Below are 21,567 nucleotides of genomic sequence, written 5' to 3'. Positions count from 1 at the left end.
ACTTTCTCATAAGCTGTCACTTTTATCTCAAAATGTACAATTCAATTTGCTGATAATCTGAGTTAGATTAATTCAAAGCTTTTACAGTCTCATTCTCTTAAATACAAGGTGAATTTAGAATATGTTAACAATGTGTCCTACTTTTGGTCTGTGTTGAGGACCTCTAAGTGCTGTTGATATGTGACTGCGGAATTTATTCATCAGTGACAAGTTGGAAGCCATAGAGGAGATGGATTTGCCACAAAAGTTACAGCTGACCAAGATTTGAGGATTGATTCGACTGTCGGGCACTAGACTTTGGCGGACATTGTCAAACACAGCCCTGAAAAAAAAAATATAATTAGAATGCTTAGTATATCCAACTTTTAAAAATCACAAAATTCCACGTCACACGCAAATACAAAAGTAACGATGAGCAAACGAAACAAAGCCTAAAATTCCCTTATCTCTGGTAACTTACTTACTTACTTACTTAGGCCGCCCCTTGGGGCGCCCAACATGAGCCACAAGTCTGCCATTCTGTCCTGTCCTCCATAAGCGTACGCAGCTCCCGGGTGTTGTCCATTCCTGTGTGTAGGTTTTATTCTGCCTGCCTCTGCTTCTGGTTCGCTCAGGTGGTTCCCATAGAACGAGACTGTTTGCAATCTCCTCTTTGTGTCTCCAGCAGTGCCCCGCAAGTCTCAGTCTTCTCTTTTGGATCTTCGAGGTCACTGGGGGGAGTTCATTGTAGGGCTCTTCATTTGTTAGGTGCTCTTTCCAGCTTACATTGAGGGCCATCCTCAGCATACGGGTGTAGCAGCCGTCCAGTTGCTTCTCCAGGGCTTTTGTAAGAGTCCATGTCGCTGCTCCATATAGAAGTACTGACTCTACTGTTGCCAGGAACAGTCTCTTCTTTATTTCCCTCTGTAGGTTTGAACTCCAGATTTTCCTGAGTTTGTGACAGGCACTCCAAGCCAATGCTATTCTGACAGAAATATCAGAGGAACTGCTTTTGGTCCAACCTCCTAGGTACTTGAAGTTGTCAACTTCCTTCAGCAATTCTCCATTCTTTACCTGTATGCTAATTGGCCTTTCTTGGTTGTAGGTTTGGAATACTGTCTTCTTAGCATTACAGCATAGTCCTACTCGTTCAGCCTCAGTTTCAAGTCTGTTGAGGACTTCTTGTGCCTGGTCCATCTCCTCGTTCAGTAGAGCCAGATCATCTGCGAAATCTAGATCCGTGACAATCATAGCTGGATTGCGCCTACTTCTTTGTCTATGCAGAGTGAAGCCCAGCTCGTTCTCCATGCCAGCGTAGGTCTTTCTCATCACATAGTCCAAGACAATTGCAAAGAGATAGGGGGCTAATGTATGTATCACCTTAAAGCACCCCTGCTTTGATCTCAAACAGCTCAGTTTCACCATCTGGAGAGATAACCTTTGCCCGTGTGTTCTCATACATTCTTTTAATAGCAGAGAGAAGTTTAGGAGGTATACTATATGCTTTTAAGATTTTCATCATGGTAGGGCGATGTATCGAGTCAAAGGCCTTCTTAAAGTCTACGTATAGAATGATTGCCTTCTTGTTGTGGCTTTTTACTCCTTCTATTAACCTTCTCTGGTAAATGTGGATTAAATGAGGTGTTATCTATTGCAATGAACAATTCATATGAATTCCGTTGGCCTTGAAAATAGTAAAGTAATGATTAGTAAATTATTATCTACAATAAAATACAGCCTATAAAATAACTCCTCTGGTAAATATTGTAGCCTGTAAGATCATAATGCCAAATAATATCTTTTCATTCCAATATATCATAAATGTTTGTATTTCACTTTAAAGGAGGAAATCATATTTGACTTAAATTACATCGATTTTTAAACAGTCTCTTAATCTTAAAAGAGTTATTGGGACAAGGTAAAATAAATGAAGTGAACTGACATTTGGTACCAAAAGTTTTTCAAATTGATGTGACGTTGCAATACAATGAATAATAAAAAATTCAGATGCTCTTACAGTTAACATGATTTCAATAGACTTCAGTGAGGAAAGGCTTTCAATTGTTTTATTATTATTTTTTAAGCGCATTTAAGATATTAAAAAAAAAACAACCCATGATAGATATTTTAAAAATAACGTTTCCTTGTGTCACTCGTACAAACAGTTATGAATGGCACAATTCTAATTTAAAAACAAATCCTTATGCACATATCAATGTAGTTGGATGCAGGAATTAATAACCAACACATTCATCTCAAATTCCTTATATTGGTGTCTGTCTCACGTTGTGTAACAGAGAGTGATTCATTACATGTACAATATTTCAGGAGATAGAGAATAATCTTAAATTTATAATCACTTAATATTCAAATAATCAAAAATAGTTCACCCCTCCTCCTCCTCCTCCTCATTGATGGAATACTGTAAATAGACAGATAACACCAAAGAATAATTACAGGGAAGGATATTAAGCAATATCTTACTTGTTTCCATTGTCATAGAGGATAAGGTTTTACTGAAACAAATTAATCCATTTACAAAATATCTTTTTACCTTTGATGCCATAATTTCCAACGATCCATCAAGTCCCTGTACCTGGAAAATAGATAATTAATTCTTTTGTCAAATTAAAAAAAAATAGAGAGATAGAGAGAGAACTCTTAGAATGAAAGCGATTGATGAAACTTTTGTCTCTGTAAAGTTTTTACAGTTCTTTCACACTGACATAAATATTTCTTTAAGGCAAATGGAAAATTCAAATTAGCAGTGGTCACCTATGCCCATCAGGTTATTGAATCATCCCAATTTCTACGATATGAATCCTTATTTGTCAAATGCACAATATCCTGTGAGTAGGACTTCAAAGTCTATCCCAGATTTATTATTAGAATTGGCAACCCAGTTACTGCTGAGTGGACAGGGAGACCAGTGAAAAAAAAAAATCCATGACGTAACATGAATGGAACCAGCTCATTTTGTACACGAGTCAAATACTCAGCCATATAATGTACTCCATCTCCGTGACCAATCCCGAAGGAAGCATTTTTACTACAAGTTTTGAAAGATTGAGTAAATCGAATGGAGATATAAATAAGAGGACATATTAGGAAATGACAGGATGGATATTTTGATGAAGGTTGGATAGGTAAATAAACCAAAACTTAAATTGTTATTAGTTTTATCATCATTAATAATAAAATTGAATTTACTAATATGAATAGTAACATACAAAGAGACCAATTAATGCATATCGACAATAACAAAATGACAGAACTGCACATTTTCTAAAAAGAAAAAAACCCAATAAATTCATTAAGTACAAAGACATACCCATCAACCCATTCATTGACTCTTGGGTCCTTCATGACAGATAGTGAGCATGAAAAGGAAGCTGCAATAGCCGCAGTCTGGACGTCTAATGTATAGTTGACATATCGTTGGAGTAAATCAATTCCCTGTCTCGTCATACCTGATTGAGAAATTGTAAAGTGTTATTACATTCTAGAAATTGCCCAAATTGCTCCACAAACACCACAGGTGTTGATCAATAGCTATTCATTTAATTTTCGTAGGATTGACCTTAACTCTTTCTTGACTGGGTTAAAGAGTTAAGATGAGTTATTCTCTCCCTCCCCCCACCCCACTCTCCCTTCCCCTATGGCTTGCATCATCTCAGAAATGTAATCTCCTCACTCCCACGAGTTCCAATCTTCTTCACATCCCAAAGCCAGTATCTTCCACAATGATACACATAAGCACCCAACCTACTAGCACAGTCACACCAAGAGAGACAGAATCATCACGATGTTATCATAAGTGGAGCTGACAGACCACAGCTCGCCCTAAACCTTCACACATGCTATACCTATCTCAATGCCCTGATTGTTAGTATATTCTAGTTTGAAAGTAGTCTACCAGACAATGCAGGTTTTTTATAAAGCTAAATTTGGAAAGCAATGCAAGATTTTTTTTAATGCTTATCGTGACTCCACCTGTGGCATGCTCTTGCAGTTTCAATTAATTTGTCGTAGCCTAGGTGTTTAGTTATGAAATTAGTTGAATGTGAGGCGCCTTAAGTAGTGTCAAATAGGTGGAAAAATTAGTTAAATCCGAGGTTTCGTTAGCTCAGAGTTTGCTGTATCAGAAATGCAATGTACCTGGGATAGGTTTTTCTTTCAATAAAAAAAAATTATTTTATCTTCTTTAGTGTGTGTTTGTGTGTATGGTTATTTAAATTTATTTTTACTTATTATAAAAGTGCAAAAGGTGCTATATAAATCTGCTATCATTACAATTACCTGTAAGAAGAATTCCGTCAAGGTCACCTTTCTCTGTCAATTCATCAACCAGATTTGTTAAATAGACTTTCAACTGAAAACAAAAATGATAGCAAAGATAAACATGCAGACAGCAAGAAAGCAAGTAAAAATTTTACCACAAAAAGTTCGAGTATAGGATGAATATAAAAATAGTTTGATTAAAGCAAGTAATGAGCTTTTGGTAAGATGATGTATAAAAATTAATAGGACAACTTTATTAGCAACTTTTTCTTCTCTTCAAATAACAGATTTTATGAACCACAGCTTACTAAAATACATTTCAATTTTATGCAGTCTCTTCAAAACTCAAATGTCGATTTGCTTAAATATATACAATATGAATCTTAGTTTAGATTACATTTTTTCATCTTATTATTTTTTTTTCTGAAAACGGTTGTTGAAAAAAAAAAATCAGTTATCATAAATCCAACAATACCTTAGCATCTGATAGATAATGTAGAGCATACTCCACCCGATCAGCAACCAACATTTCTGTGTCATTCTGCCATGACGAAAAAGAATAAATCATTGCAATTATCATATCTTGTCAGTCAATACTGTGTACAAAGAGAGCATTAATGAAGAAGTCCAGAACCCTGTTATATCAGTCTTACCTTGAAAAAGAACCCATTGGGGTGAAGAAACAGGAATTTGTCCATTTTATTCCTAATATTATAAAAGAAATGAATAACTAAGTAAATAAGTAAATAAAAAGGAGAAAAATTTATTTTAGCTTTCTTAATAAATAAGAGAGATTTTGAACATGTTCATTGAATTTCAAAACGAGCATCGAACAGTGCAACCTCTTTACAGAGACATCGACAGGACCAGACAAAAAAAAAAAGTAATTATAGCATTTGTAAAAAAAAAAAAAAGAATTAATAAATAAATAAATAAAAAAAAGAAAAAACATGAGTGTCCATTATTCATACTTCTTGATCATTTATATTCACTGCTTTATCAGAGGCCCCTTTCTAGAATTTCGAAAAAGGAGGGAAAATAGATGAAAAGGAGGAAATAGTATGCCATGCATAGAATTTCAAATAAATCAGCCTACACTGATACCCGTAATTTCACAACACCATAATTTTAGCATATATATTTCAGTTACTTTAAAATATTCATCATTTGAGGCATAAAATCAAATTTCATACCTTTAATGGCAGGTCAATAAGTTTAAGGGATGGAGGATGAAGAAGAGGGTGCTCTCATTGTTTGCCAAACTGAGCACCATGCTCGTCTGGCCTATCCCGAGGATAACGGAATTCTGCTACATAGGGGTCTCTGTTTATTCAATTTATTTCAACGAATACATTTGGCACCTATTTCTCTTCTACTCAGGTTTCTTGGGTTTTTTTCCTACCAAATTTTATGCGTTGTTTAATATTCTGCCATGCAGAAATGGACTTGTACTTCCTCTATTGTTGTTGGGATGAAATCAACAGTAAAATATACATATATGTTGAAGTCACATACATACCAAAACTTCTTCATACTTGTCATCTTCACAAGCAAGGAATGTAAAAATGGCTCTGAGATATGGGTTCTCCAACTGTGTTCGCACGTAACCACATGTCTTTTGCCACAGAGTGTCTTTCTCCTCTGTGTAACCAGACAGTGCCATAGCAACAGCCTGAAGAGATGGCTTATCTATAATATAAAAGAAAATAAGTTACCTGATGTCAATTTCTAACGTTCTATTGCTTAAAACCTTTATGTCTTGACCTAAATATATGTAAATACAAAACTGAAAATCAAACATTGTGCAACTGCAGCTTACACCATTCAGAACGACATAAAGAGATCATTAGTGATCAACATATCAATCCACTTTCTTTATCCAAACAATTCTTTTCTTGTTTTTTATTCTTTTGTTTCTCATTCTATCAAGGAACAAATATATCTATCTTAGAATCACAAATGATTAATCAGATTTTGAAACAATGTACACATTATTCTAAATTATCAATTTGCCCAATGTATGTAAGAATATATTACCCCCTTCAAATTAAGCTTGAGGACGAAGTATATGAGGCCTGACCTTGCCGCTATGTAACAATTGGAATGTAACACAGGCAATTCAAATAAAGACTACTGAGATTTGAAATTTGTTCAGCAATTTATGCCTACTCCAGGTAACTCACCTCCAGATGAACTGGGTGCAGAGGGACTGGACTCACTGAGGGTTTCTAATGCTGAATCTATGGCTAAGTAAAAGACATCCATGGCTGCTGATCTTTCGACTCCATTTGTCCTGCTTCAAAGTAAAACAAAGAATTTTTTATTTGAACAAACTTGAGACAATAAATTTTTAATAATTGAATTTATCAAGTTGTATATAAATTGACTTTTTTTTGGTCTCATTTATACAGAATCTGCAAATTTAATTAATGTTTATAGAATTCATTCAATCCAATACAGCATCTACTAGGGTATATTGATGCTATGCACTTAGTTTAAAAACTCACAACATCTGCCAGCCGGATAAAACGTAACAAAACACAAAACTATGTGAAACCTTAAACGTTTATATTCTGATTAATACAATTTAATGAGATCTGAAAAATAACAAACATAAATTAATTAGTGTGAAAATTGTACTGAATTAGTTCATTATTTGAAAAAAAGGCAAAGATTATCAGGCAACTCTATAAATCAAACATTTGGTTCGACCAGCAAAAGCACATGAAGCAAAATAAAATGTCCCGCATAATTTTACATATTTATATTCTATTTATACATATTTTTTTAAAGCTAAAAATTAATATGAAGAGATTCATTGCAACTTTACCTATCACAAAATCCCTGGAGGCTCTCCATAGAAGGGTCAGGACTCCATCGACAGATCCTTAAAGCTAGATTCCTGTTTTTAAAATGATATTTCAATAGTCGTTACTGTTATTGACACACATATTTTCAAATTAACCAAGAGATGCTCTAATTACAAGAATGAATAACTTGAAAATACAAAATAACCCCCCCCCCCCCTTTAAAAATAAAAAGATCAATAACAATGGCTTATAATAGATGTGAGATAATTATCAATGAGTAAACATATTGTAAAGAATAAAATAAAAAAAAACAACATAATGTCTCAGTACTTTACACAAGTTCAAAATGTGTTAAATGTCTCAGACACGATAGCTTGATAAAAGAAATGCTAAAAGAAAAAACAAAAAAACAAACAAGCAAATCTCATCAAACCAACCTCTCTTTACTCCTATACATGGTTCTCTTGGCATACTTTGCCCCTTGAGAGGTCTTCCAATTTGTGGGTACAACTTCGCTTCTAAGTGCATCAGGCTTGTCCAGGTTCAAAACAGACATGATACCCATGTCAGCTGGTGACAATTTGCATTTGCTGTTAGCTTCCAAACTTGGCTGAAGAGATCGTACATCTTTTGGTATTTCATCAAGGAAAAGCGTAATATCACTATAATCTTCAATAAAACTAGGAGAAAAAAATGTTAAACAATGCATTGCCATCAACATTAACAAAGACGACAAGAAGAAAGAAAGAAAAAATTACCATATTTAGATTACAAAACTGCACTGATTTAACAACTATTGGGTGTTGTATTGTTTTTAATGGGGTAAATGTTCTGAATCAATGAAATAATGTAATAGGATGGACATCCTTTTCCTACCCTCAGCAAAAAAATATAATGTAGGGTAAATTTATAGATAATGGAATGAAGAAATGATTCAATACCTTATCCTGGTTTGCCATTGTTGATCACATATTCAACTTAAGACTTTATAGGGCAGTTTGAATTTATTCTGACCTGAAATTAATCTTACTGTTTTCACCAAACAGCAGTAGAAGTAATGCAAGCCTGTTTTAAAAGAAGACCTGAGTCATATAGTAGTCACTGTCCTTATGGTGAAAACTTTTAGGTATGTGGTTATCTTCATTTAAATGCAAAGGAATTATTGTTTTAATACGCCTCTCCCCTTTAAAGGCTTAGTCATTTTGTTAGACAATGAAACAACACTGTAATTGAATGTTTTTGTTCATTCCCTTCAACTTAAAACCTTCTTGAATTATCAACAGTCCTTAAGTGAAAAAAGAACAAACTCAATAAAATTGAAAAATTTCATAACCATTGCAGGTTAGGTGAACACCACTTCCAGGACAGATGATGACCATAAATACAGAATTCAAATAGCTAGACATGCTTTCCTTGTAATAAGGCCATTATGAAACTTATGCGCAATATCCGCCTATAGTAAGACTGAATATTTACAATTACAACTTAAAGTAAAATAATATTTATGCAGGACTCAAAAACTTGCAAGACCTCAAAAACTAGTCATCATCAAAAACGCTTATGCTCTATTTTTAAAACAAATAGACTGACAAAATCTCTAAACAGTGAACTCAGAAAGAAAATCAACTGAATTACTTTGTCAAGGAGGAAATAAACTTAAGATTAGACACAACCTGTGAGAGGATTTTAATAGTGAAACCAGATATACTCTGATTAGAACCAACGAGGGAGGAAGATGGAATAGAAGAGACATGGTGACAATATGTGAAAGAAACACAGGACAGTTATTGACTTTATTGATAGAAATGATCTATATCCTGCTATGGTGGAAGAGTTCAGTACTGTTGTGTCCCACCTGGGACCAACAGAATATATAGAAAGCAGGGGTATATTATTATGATTGTGAACTTTACATGTTTTGTTTGATGTCAGTTTAATCTTAGCCACATCGAAATTGCTGAGAAAAAAGTGCATCCAAAATGTTTGCTTTTATCATCAAGTAAAAAGGATACTGTGAATCCATTTCCAAAGGCCATGTAGATGAGGTTCTCCCTCTATAGCTGCCATACTCACATGAATATTGTTGGGCTGTCAAATTCAAGAAAAAAAACCCAAAATAGACGCAAATTAGTTTTTTAAAAATAAAAATTAAGAATCTATAAATATGAAAGTCGATCTTAATCAAACGTTTTTGTTAAGTCAAAGAAATAAAACTGTGGCTGAGCAAAGCATAATAAATGCAAATTTAATTACCACTACTCATTTTCAAATACTACTGGTTAGCTCTCTCATAATTATAAAGACGATTAAACCAATCAAGTTATCAACAATTCCCCAATTCTCCATAAAAACTATTTGAAAACATTTTTTTAAAAAATAACAAGGCAAAAAAAAAAAAAAAAAAAAAAAAAAAAAAACCCCAATCCCAACAACAAAAAACATTTTCTTACATAAATAGGGGATTTAAACATTAATAATGTTGTGCAAGTTATACAAGCAAAAACAGTAAATTCAAATACTTTTAACATCTCATGGTGTTTTAAACTAAGTTTCATAATAAAGCCATCCTCCTTCCAATTCACTTGTTTCTCTGCCATTCCTTACATTTTGCCCATAATTCTGCGACAAGCGTTTCTTCATTGTAACGATGATATCCTCTTCTTTAGAATACTCAGCACAGTTCACCACTGCTTTGTCAATTCGCATTGCCATTTTTGGATTTGATGACCATTTCTGGTGAATGAAAAAAAGTTCAAGGAGAAATAGGTGAAAATGAGGTAATATTGTAGAAATTGATAATTTATTGTTGCTCACAATCAATGATAAAGTTGATGATGACTGCAATGACAAAGAATATAAAATTATTTTGTAAAATTATATAAAATTATCATGTCTGTGACAAAATAAATATCATAAAAGAATAATCACAACTCAATTTAAATACCTATTGCCAAAATTTGACTATTTAAAAAAATAATTTTCAAAGAAATTAAAAATGAACAAACCACTGGGAGACGTTCAAAGAACACCATATTCTTTAGCTGTCCATTGGGCATGACAGTCATTAGTCTGTTCTCCTGCTTGGGATGCCAAGCAAATGATGACATGGCAGATTTGAATGCTGAAAAGAAGAAAAAAAAAAGGAGTTATGGATGACATCATGTACATGATAAAGCATCGAGTTGAAGATAAATTCTGATGGTTTTAACTGCTTGTTTAACATCTGAGGTTGATGGTGAAGAGTGCAGGTATGTAGCACAAAATAGACTTGTCAAAAGTTGCACACGTAAAATCAAGAAAGTCACAAAGAGTACAGGTGCTTGTTTTTTTTTGTTTCTAAGGGTTTTAAGGCGCTTGCAACACATTAAGGTCATATCAGCGCCAGTAAAAAGGAAGAAAATGGGATAGTTAAAAGCTCTAGAATTACAATTAAAGCACAAAGAAAAGGTTAGACAAAGGGGAATTGGTTCAAATAGGGAACAGATGTAGATTCCAAGAGCACACCGTCAAAGTTTGAGATCACCTAAAAGTCTCATCCAGACACAAGCACAGGTCCCAACTAAGAGGAATACACTCAAATGTTTACAAATCATATAATATAATATGTAAACTAAACATAATACAATGCATAACAGAGAGATGATTTACAAGGAAAAAAATATCATCTTCCAAAACTAAAACTATACATTCGACTGTTTCCCTCCCAGCTAAGGAACTCCGGCCAGGGCCAGGACAAAACCAAGTAATCTCATTCCAAGACAATGACAGGAAACAATTGGAAAACGGGTTGGGGGGATAGAAGACACAGCATGTACCTCCCTGCCCACTATGGGAGAAAGAGTACAGGTGCGAACTGTATCTTCATTTCTTACATTCAAGCACACTTAATTAACACATCTGTAACCTAAACTCTAGGAAATAAAATAACTATCTTGATCAATGATTATTTATGACCACATCTTGTGAAGATCTGAGCCCTTCCTTTCCTTACCCCACTTTTACATCATGTCAGCGTCACCACAAGTAAATAACGTGCCTACTCCCCACCCCAACCCGAATACTGTTTTAATAAGCTGCCAACAAAACTGCCAAACATTATCATTTAAGATTAAATGACAGACATGCATTGTCTGTCTCATCACGTAAGTGTTCATTGTTTTGTGCAAGCGAGATAATGATGGAGTAGTGAGGTGTGAACCAAATCTGACTTGGAGAGCATTTTGATGGTTTCAGTTAACGCTGTCAATCTTTTGTATTAGCAATGTTTCTCTTTTCATTTATTTACTCAATTTCTATTTTCTTTAAAAAATAAATAAAATAAAGTGATGGTCAGAAAATTATGTGAGCTAATAAACAGAGTCCTTTTCTGTGAGTGTGCTTTAAGGGGGTAAATTTATATAGTGAAAATTCAAAGTATGCTTATAGAGCAGATTGTGCTTATAAACGGAGACCTACATATATTTCTTTTCATTACAAACTTACGTTGAATTTTCCTTTCAATAGACACCTGCTCAATTTCATCCGATCCAAACAAAGAATGACGTATATCATGCAACTTGACATGGGAGGAATCTTTAGTGAGGACGGCTAACATTCCAAGGCTAAAGCAGATGAAAACAAGTAATAATAATTAGCCAAGTTAATTAATAAGTTATCTATATAGCACTCAACTTACACATAAGTGCTCACTGGCACTTGGATGACACAGTTTCAATGGTGTACTAATAGTATGCCATTATAAAAATGTCTTATATTACTCCTTGCAAACAGAATTAAAACAGTTCTATACAGGCAATGTCATTTCCAAAATTAAAAGAAAGCATTTGGGCAGCAACATACATTTTCTGCTTCTTAAGAGAAGGCAAAAATTACACATTGCAAATCCATCATCCCCGCCCAACCCCCCCCCCCCCCCCCCACCACTCCCTACCTTTAAGCAATGTGCACCCTCCTATACTTAGCCAAAATAAAAAGGGCAAAAAAAAATAATGAGGTATATCATTAAAGTGATAGACTTTTATTCATTTGAAATGAATTCAGTTTAAAACAACGAATTCTGATATAAAATGAATGGATTCTTGTGATGACAACATACAAATTTTAAATGTAATTAAACAAAACAAGAGATCGGAATATAATCAAAGTGGTCTTACTTTGTTGGGCACCAGGACATTTTCACAACATTTTTGTTTTCTGTGATCACATTGATCTTACAGATGTGTTAAAGAAATGTACAATTGTATGTATTATGTTCAGTTTAAAAAAAAAATCCAAAATTTGATCATACAAGCAATCCGAATAATGACAATGAACAAAAATAAAGAATAAAAACTTTTTGTTTTAAAGTAGTAATTATCATTTTGAGCGCCATCCTATCTAAGTCAACAACAACAACAGAACTACAGTTTAAAGTTTATGTTTTTGGCTAAAGATAGCTTTGAGTCCTCGATACCTCTTTTTTTAAGCACTCATATTATTCAACATTTTTCCTTGAAGAATTCCAAGACCACAGCTTCAGGTATCCTATCACTGACTTCAGAAAATAAAGACATTGTTTCTCCATACAACCATTTCCATCATAACTGATTGTAATGAGATGTGGCATTTGTTCTTCATTAAAGATAACAATAAATTAACAATCAAGAGTAAAGGATACAGGTCTGTCAAAACTACGGATATCCCACACAGCAACTTGGTTCTGAAGACATGATTAAAAAGAAATTTTTATTAATTCTGTATGCTGTCAATTTGAATTGAAAAACCTACTGACTGGAATAGGTGAACAGCAAAATGAAAACATGTGAACATATTATACTACTCCTGTTTACAGTTTTCATTAATATATTGAAATATTGCTATTGTTTTTTTTTTAATTACAAAAAAAAAAGTCTAAACTAAAAAACAAAAACAACAACAACAAAAAATGATATTGCTTAAGTTAAAAATTTAAAGGTGAACAAAGACGAAAACAAAATAATTAAAAATGAGTGAGAAAGGTACAACTTAGCACATCCAAAATGTAATGCTGACATTTTAATGAATTGCAAAATGAGAAATTTCCTTTTCAATTGCATTTGTAACATGCCACTCTATGAGTTCCACAATTATAGTTGCCATATGTACAAGAAAAAAAAAAAAAGGTTAAAAATATCTGATGCACGAAAGAGGAATAATATACTGCATAGTCCTAAGTTTTTATCAGGTTCCTAATGGATATCTATGATTCATGCTAACCTCGCTAAAAGATGCCATTCTTGAATCATCCAATGGATCCATGCATATACCATACACACAACGGTGATGTGCTTCCCTCAGACATTTGTTTGGATCTGGAAGAAGTCAAATAATACCAAGCTGTTAACATCTAAACAGAAAATTTGCAAGGTTATAAAAAAAATATAATTGTCAATTAAATCCTGGTACTGCTGCTACACCTACAACAAAAACTACTAAAGAGCTGCCAAGCCACAAAGCCAGTTCTATCACAATTTTGATTTCAACAAAATCAGAATTTATTCTAATCCGGTTCTCCAAAATAATAAGACATCAAGAAATGCAAGTCTTCATACTTAAGCCCAATAGAAATGTGCCATAAACAACATTAAAAGATTATCAATTAGTCATATGACATATATTAACATCTAAAAATCATCAACAATTTTTTTTTTTAAATCAAGGTAAAATAAGATTTTAGAGCTCCTCTAAGGATTTATAATTTATCTCAATTGAGATCCTAAAAATAACCCCAGGAGAATCCCAGCCGTAGGAAAACAGGAGATGACAACTCAGTCATGTTACTCCTGCTACTACTACTACTACTACTACTACTACTACTACTACTACTACTACTACTACTACTACTACTACTACTACTACTACTACTACTACTACTACTACAACTATTATTGATAATGATGATGATGATGATGATGATGATGATAATAATACTAATAAAAATAACATTAATGATAATCATGATAATAATAAGCATGATCATAGGCCCCCATAAGTGATAAGATGAAGGCTAATTACCTCTGAGGTCATAGATTCTGAGATGCTTGGTGCTGTTACCAGTCACAAAGTTTGAGGCACTTTTTGGAAACCAACCGAATGAAGTACTACCCTCACCAAAACCTTACAAAAAGAAAGAAACAAATAATAAGAATAATAAAACAAATTAGCAATGACTATTCCGCACAAATCTTTGGGCCTCTTTTTCGCTCACGAAGTGCCCAAATTCGTGACAAAATATGGGACGAAGCTGTTCCGTACATGCTATTTTAAAAAATTAATTACATCACTGTTTATCGATGAATATGACTGAAAGTTGGCACACAGTTAGAAAATAGGTCATTTTAGATTATGTAAAGCAACAAAACTCGTAGGATTACCAGAAGACCGTTAAAAATAGATTTTTACTACAAAGAGGAGAGATTTTGTCGCTCATAAGGTTATATATGCACATCTCTTCTGTTTATATTTCAAATTTCATTGGATTATGATAAGTACTTTTCCCGTATTCTCCAAAACATCAACCCAATTTGCATTTCAATGAGTGAAAATATGGAGACGGCCATTTTGCTCCCCCATTGCGTGACACGAAAATGACGTGTGCGAGGCAAGGCTGCCAGATGGCCAGACCAAATTCGACTTCAAAAGTGGCTAAATAGAAAATCATATGGCTTTCACTATTAAGGCTGACCCACTTAAAATGAACTAAAATGAACTAAATTTTGACAAACAGAAAATTGAATAGACTAGAATAAATGTCACTGAGACAAAAATAGATGAATAAAATTTAATAAAAGAAACAAAATTATATTGGCAACCTTGTTTGCGATGACTGATGACACAAATCCTCGCGCGCTTTAAAAAAATTAAGGTATTGTTTCATTGTTATATCATAGGGATAGTAGATTAACACATTCTCTCTCTCTCTCTCTCTCTCTCTCTCTCTCTCTCTCTCTCTCTCTCTCTCTCTCTCTCTCTCAAAAAATACTAGAAATAACATAAGCCATGGTCGCACGGGACTGATTGATAATTTAGCAGGCATTTTTTGTGTCATTTGTATGGGTTGTAGACACAAAATTACACTTCGGAAAAGTTCAAAATGATCAATATTATGTATATTTTAAAACAAAATTATAGTTGACCCTAGCCATACAGCTCTAAAACTATACAAGTTAGAACTCTTCTGATGTCTTCATCATATTTTCTGATAATTTTGCCATAAAATTGCCAAGTTTTAATATCTAATTCCACATATTAAACGAGATACAGCCACAAACCAGAATAAAACGCATAAAAAGCATCCCATATTTTCCGAATTTTTTTCTCTTTGTGAGTCATCCAAATAAATGACACCTTTGCAACTTGTTATATATTAATGGATTTTCAAAATTCAAAAAGATTTTTACTCAGTGGAGATAGGGCTTTGATTTAAGAGTAGTATTTCCTACAAAAATAGAAAACAAAAATTTTCATAGTCATTGCTAAACAATTGAACAAAATATTCCGATATACTTATAGCACAGATTATACCAATGTAAGACAAACAAACTAACAAGAAGAAAAATTAATAAATAAATACAAATAAAAGATTAAAATCGTTCTCATATGACAATGAGGATGTGTAAAAAGTCTGAAAAGTTTTGAAAACGTTATAAAACAGTAGATAAGGCAGGATTTGTTTCGAAAATTTAAAAAAAAAAATAACAGTATAATACTATAATATGATATAATATTGATGATGAGATTTAAAAAATATATATATAACAAACAAATTTTAAAAATATAAATTGTTGATTAATATTACAAATAGACACCCTGGACTCATCACCCCCCCCCCCCCCCCCCTCTTAAAAAAATGAATTTAATTCTAGTAAAGACTGACCATGAGAGAAGCACATCAAATATATTATCCAGATGTTACATGCTTCTCCACTAGATGCATTTTGTAAAATAATTAATATATTCTAGTTTCGGCCAAAGAAAAAAAAAAGTAAATTAAATTCTCTCACCCATTTCTACATAAGGCTTCACAATGGGTCCTTCACTGAAACTGTGTCTGCTTCTGTCTGAGATCTCCATATTGGAATCTCTCGCAACATCCCATATTAGAATGCATGGATCATTCCTATTCTTTTCAAATCCTTGGGCAAGCTGAAATGGCAGTGATAATTATAGATCAATATAAACCGTAAATAGGGTGTTGGGGGGGGGGGGGGGGGGGGGGGGGATAGCTCTGTTGGTGGAGCACTCGCTTCACACACAAAGGGACTTGAATAGATGCTGGGTGAAGTCAAGATTTCATTTTCTGAACTCTATGTGCCCTGTCCAAAGGGTAACAAGTGATCACTTTTGTCTGTTTCACACTACAGAAACAAGAAAAGACTCAAGAGGCCTAATGGTTCTAGAGAACTACATTATAAACCATGTATATTTATAATATGGTTATCTGCTGTCCCAGCAAATATATCGTATCGTTCTATCTGTCTGTGTGTGTGTCTGTGTGTATGTATATATGTATGTATGTATGTATGTATGTATGTATGTATGTATGTATGTATGTATGAATGTAGGCATGCATATACGATGATATGCTGGTTTGTATGTATGTCTGCATGTATGTATGTATGTATGTATATGTGTTTGTATGTACGCTCATTTCTTTTGTATACATGTGTAGAAACAATGTGCAAGCGTGTATGTTCGTGTATGGCTGTGTCTGTATTTGTAAATGTGTTGATGTTCATACCATGAACCAAACTGAGCATTGTTTACCTCACATGAATTGCCTTTAATTTGGACAATAAAGATTATTATTATTATTATAAGTTGGTCACTAAACATTTTAATATTATTGCAAACCATACAAATCATACATTTTTAATATACCCCCTCCACCGAATTATTATAAAAAATAAATCAATAAAGAGCAAGTTTCAAACATTGTAAAAAATAACTCTGAATTTTTAAGACTTTTTATTGATGTACAAATAGACTTTGAAGAGTTCTGAGCAAACTTTTCAAAAATGAAATTCAATAATGACAGAGTCAGAAAGATATTTCAAACTGAAATAGTTTATAGTATTGACTTGACTTAGATGCCTTTCGCGTCTCGACCGAAAGATCGGGTCGCCTTGGCTGTTTCCAGTATTTCCTGTGTGAGGTGTCTCCAATATTGCCGGTCCTCTGCTAGGGTTCTCAGATTTTCAAGGTCCCCTGCCGTTATGAGACTAATGCTTTGTCCAAGTGTTGTGAGGTTTTTGTTTAGGATCACAGGGAGTGTTGTGATCGGTCTTCCTCTGAAAAGGTTCCCGTGTTTTTGGAAGTATCCCGACATGGCTTGGTTAGCTGGTATGTTTTTGTCCCTGCGTAGTATGTGACCGAAAAGTTGCCATCGTTGTTGTAAAATGTCAAGGGAGATTGGTCTTTCTTTTGTGATCTTATATAGTGATTCATTTGAGATCTTTTTTGGGTATTTGATGTCCAGTACCCTTCTTAGCTGTGTGCGATGGAAGGCATCCAGATGTTCTTCTTCGGATTTTGTCAACGCCCAAGTGCCGCAGTTATACAGAAGTACCGGTTTTACAAGAGCATGGTACAGTTTCAGTTTGGTTTTTCTCTTTATTTTGTCACCTCTAATCCATACATTGGTGAGTTTACTGAGTGCGGCGTTTGATAGCTGTTTTCTTCTTTGTACATCCTCGGTGTCTCCAATTAGTGAGCCGACTTTCTTTGTTCTTTTCCATTCCTCTTTGTTCCTCGATATTGTTGTAAATTCGGTTTTATTGGCATTGACTTGGAGGTTATATTTCATGAGGGTATTTTGTATGATGTCTATATTTGCTGGTGTTGATCCAATAAAATCGACATCATCTGCATAGGCGATTTCTCTAGGGATTGCATTCTCAATATGAGTCGTTGGTTTTGGAATGACTTTTCGAACTTCTTTCAGAGCGTGTTCTAAGTATATTGTGAACAGAATCGGGCTCAGACTATCTCCTTGGGGGGTCCCGATGTTACTTTCGAACTGCGTCTGTTTTGTGGCCCCGTATATCCTTGGTTGTATCTTTGTGTTGCTGAGGAGAAATCGGATTATTCGGAGCTCGTCTTCGTCTACTATTTCTGTTAATATCTCCAAAAGTTTTCCTCTGTCGATCGTATCAAAGGCTGAGGACATATCGATTCCGGTTATTGTTATGGATATGTTTTCTTTGAGTGCCTTTGCTGCCAACCATTTATGTGTCCATACAACGTCCGATGTGCTTCGGTCTTGGCGAAACCCGCTTTGGCTATGTGATAGATATTTTTCTATTTTCGGTCTAATTCTGTTGAGGACAATAGTTGACAGTGTTTTTCTTATGGTATTCAGTAATGTTATTGGGCGCAGGTTGTTTACGGGTCCTTTCGTTTTTCCTGGTTTTTGTATTGTACGAGGGCTCTTTCATAATTAACCGAAAAATGCCTGTAAAATCTGCGTCTTTTATGCTATCAACAAAATTTTTGCACGTGTCCTTACCCTGACTCGTCATTCATTTCTCTACGTAACAGCCAAGTCTGTCGACACACTTCTGCCAACGCCGCACCATGGAATAGATACCCTCTCGGAAGAAATTTCCGTCAAGGTTTTGTAGACATTTCCGCACATGGTCAACAAGCTCTTCATCGACATCAAAGCGCTTTCCTGCCAGCTCACGTTTCAGTGGCCCAAAGAGGTGATAATCAGATGGTGCGAGGTCTGGACTGTGTGGTGGGTGTGGCAAAATCTCCCATCCATATTTCTCTAGCCAACCTTGCGTCACTCGTGCTGTGTGGGGTGTAGCGTTGTCGTGTTGCAAAATGACCCCGTTGGTCAACTGCCCTGGGCGCTTTCTGCGAATGGCCTCCCTAAGCTTGTCAAGAGTTTGGCAGTACCTTGCAGCATTGATTGTTTCTCCAGGTTGTAAGGTTTCGAACAGAATAACACCACGACTGTCCCAGAAAACAGCTCCCATTATTTTCTTTGCTGACCGCATGACTTTGAATTTCTTCGCGACAGGTGAGGATGGATGTTTCCATGTCATCGAATCTTGCTTTGTTTCTGGGGTGCAGTGGTGCAACCAAGTCTCATCACCGGTGACTATGCTGTCAAGAAAAGTCACGTCGTACCCTAGAAAGTCTCCGCCGGCGTTGGCAGTATGCCCGTGAACCCTGCGTGAGCTCTTGCTTCTTCTCAAAAGTTCCCTGCAGATGTCCAATCTTTGTTCTTTATGATTGTCTGTCAATTGCTTAGGAACCCATCTTGCGCTGACTTTTCTGTAGCCAAGTTCATCAAATACAATTCTATGGGCAGAAGTTTCCGAAATTTCAAGACTGCTTGCGATTTCATGAAGTTTCAACCTCCTGTCTTGACGAATAAGCTCATCAACTCGCTTCACATTGTCTTCTGACGTCGCAGTTATCGAACGCCCTCTCCCTTCCCTGTATGTCAAGTCGGAATGGCCGGCTTCAAAAATTACACCAGTGATAGACTTGTGTACCTCTTATAACATGCTCACCATATACACTCTGAAGTTTTTTTTATGAATTTCCGTAGGATTCAGACTTTTGGCGTTCAAAAAACGTTTGACAGCTCTGATTTCCTCCTTTGACCAAGATTCAAGGTGGGCCGCCATCTTTAAAATCGTCTAGAAATTCATTGTGCAAAATGATGCACTTCATAATTTCTGGGAATATCCGTAAGGAAATAAGGAATATCATGTCGTTTACAGAATTAAAAAATCTCCACTGGTTGCTGAGCAATGGGCATTTTTCGGTTATTTCTGAAAGAGCCCTCGTAATTAGGACACCGCTGTTTATGTCCCAGTCTTTGTGTGTTGAGAATGTTTTGTTCATTATGTTTGCAATGCTCAGATCCAGGGAGAGGGTACCGCATTTCAGCAATTAAGCTATTATAGTATAGGAAATTATAAAACCAATTACTTTTAGGTTACACACATTTTTGTGTGCAAATCAATTTGATTTTAAAACCATGTATGAGAGTAACTTTAGTCAGATTTTAAATAAATGGTGCGTATTTTTCTTCTTTTTCTCAGCTGCCCCCAAATGCATAGCTGCAAAAATTTGTATGAACCTCTGAATCAATTTGTCGTAATAAAAAATTTTTTTTTCATGAATTTTAAAACAATAGGAAAGGATTTCGTTTATAACAGCTATATTATAATCGATAACAGGTGAGGATCGGAACTCAAAGATTTACATTACCAAAATTATGAATTTCCCGCATATCCATTTTGAAGGAATTCGTTAAACTGGAGTGTTCGGTTAATTGAAGCTTAAACGATATACGTGCAGTATTTGAATATGAAGCAACGAATGGCAATTATTAACTATCAGACATCTACATTTTATAACTATCAATACACATTACTGGTGATTACAAATGAAAGTGAACATAATGCGCTTCCAATATAATTTTGATTGCAAAAGTTTGAGAATTAGCTTGTGTTTATGCCAAAGAGGATTACATAAATTTATGTAGACTGGTCAAAAGTAAAAATTCATCAATTATGAGACAGTGTCTCCACAAATATGTGTTCAACAATAACAACAACAACAACATTCAAGAAATACTGGACACATCATTCAGCACAGTCTGATGATGAGGATGATGGAAAGGAGAAATAAAATGACTACAGAAAGATTACGAGCATCACTCTATCCAATGAAATGTAATTTTCCTCTAGTTTGTGAAAGTTGAGGCATGCCTTTTCTCAGTCTACTCTTTATCATTTATTGCCTAGTCGGTGAGAGTAAATTTGTGTTCCTCCTCTCAATCTTTTCCTCTACTTAGGCCTTGATTGGGGGAAGTCGTGCAACCTCGTGGTCAAAACTCCCTGATTAGACAGTCTGCTTTGAAAGCTGTTTCTGGTTCATTTCTTTTTTTTTTTATACTAAGGAGTATAGTTAGCATTTTTATAAATGGTCAGAATATGTAGTACCATCTGATTGAAAGCATGAAATCATGTCAGCCTTTATATTTGCCAAAGTTGGAGCCTTAAAGTGACCATGGGCCAACGAATGGTAGCGTTGTCCAATACAATACAGCTGGGTGCTTCAATGGAGGGCAGCAAACGATATTTAGTCAGTCTTAAAACACCTTTGCATTGACCCCAGAATAATATTCTAGATGATGCAGAGAAGAAAAAATGGCATGGCATCCTTTTAAATATCCGGTATCATCACCACCTGCAAGAATAACAATGATTCACTGTCCAGAACCCATGGGCCTTTTTCTGCTTGAATAATCAGACGTCCAATATTTTTTCGGATGTATATTTACGCTCACCCATACATCTTTGAATGATATCCATATCAAAGTTATCTATGATCCTTTTCCTGCCACGTCGTTCTACATTGATGATATCTCTGTCATATTTCGATTACGATCTTCTCATGGTTGATTGTGAAATTCCAAAACCATTGCCGTCCTCTTTAATGACTTATCGATAGA

General features: G+C 34.8%; 1 protein-coding gene across 3 annotated transcripts in view; it reads right to left on the bottom strand.

Moving 5' to 3' along the window:
- Nucleotides 1-21,567, bottom strand: part of LOC144966356 (GATOR2 complex protein MIOS-like) — a 39,254-nt gene that overhangs the window by 4,022 nt on the left and 13,665 nt on the right. For 2 of the 3 annotated variants that reach the window (XM_078902690.1, XM_078902691.1), the window contains exons 7-24: nt 16,091-16,232; nt 14,103-14,204; nt 13,305-13,399; nt 12,727-12,768; nt 12,224-12,279; nt 11,553-11,671; nt 10,076-10,191; nt 9,675-9,803; nt 9,083-9,158; nt 7,508-7,697; nt 7,091-7,162; nt 6,444-6,556; nt 5,780-5,949; nt 4,736-4,801; nt 4,279-4,351; nt 3,311-3,449; nt 2,534-2,575; nt 142-322 (exon numbers count right to left, since the gene is read on the bottom strand). In XM_078902690.1, the coding sequence (XP_078758816.1) occupies nt 142-322; nt 2,534-2,575; nt 3,311-3,449; nt 4,279-4,351; nt 4,736-4,801; nt 5,780-5,949; nt 6,444-6,556; nt 7,091-7,162; nt 7,508-7,697; nt 9,083-9,158; nt 9,675-9,803; nt 10,076-10,191; nt 11,553-11,671; nt 12,224-12,279; nt 12,727-12,768; nt 13,305-13,399; nt 14,103-14,204; nt 16,091-16,232 (1,923 nt within the window). The remainder of the gene's footprint in view (nt 1-141; nt 323-2,533; nt 2,576-3,310; nt 3,450-4,278; nt 4,352-4,735; nt 4,802-5,779; nt 5,950-6,443; nt 6,557-7,090; nt 7,163-7,507; nt 7,698-9,082; nt 9,159-9,674; nt 9,804-10,075; nt 10,192-11,552; nt 11,672-12,223; nt 12,280-12,726; nt 12,769-13,304; nt 13,400-14,102; nt 14,205-16,090; nt 16,233-21,567) is intronic. The other variant, XM_078902692.1, reaches the window with a different exon arrangement.

Source organism: Berghia stephanieae, chromosome 2 (assembly GCF_034508935.2).
Source record: "Berghia stephanieae isolate SIO BIC M18660-M18661 chromosome 2, UCSD_Bste_1.3, whole genome shotgun sequence".
NCBI classification, from domain to species: Eukaryota; Metazoa; Mollusca; class Gastropoda; order Nudibranchia; family Aeolidiidae; genus Berghia; species Berghia stephanieae.
This window is presented reverse-complemented; position numbering and strand designations above follow the sequence as displayed.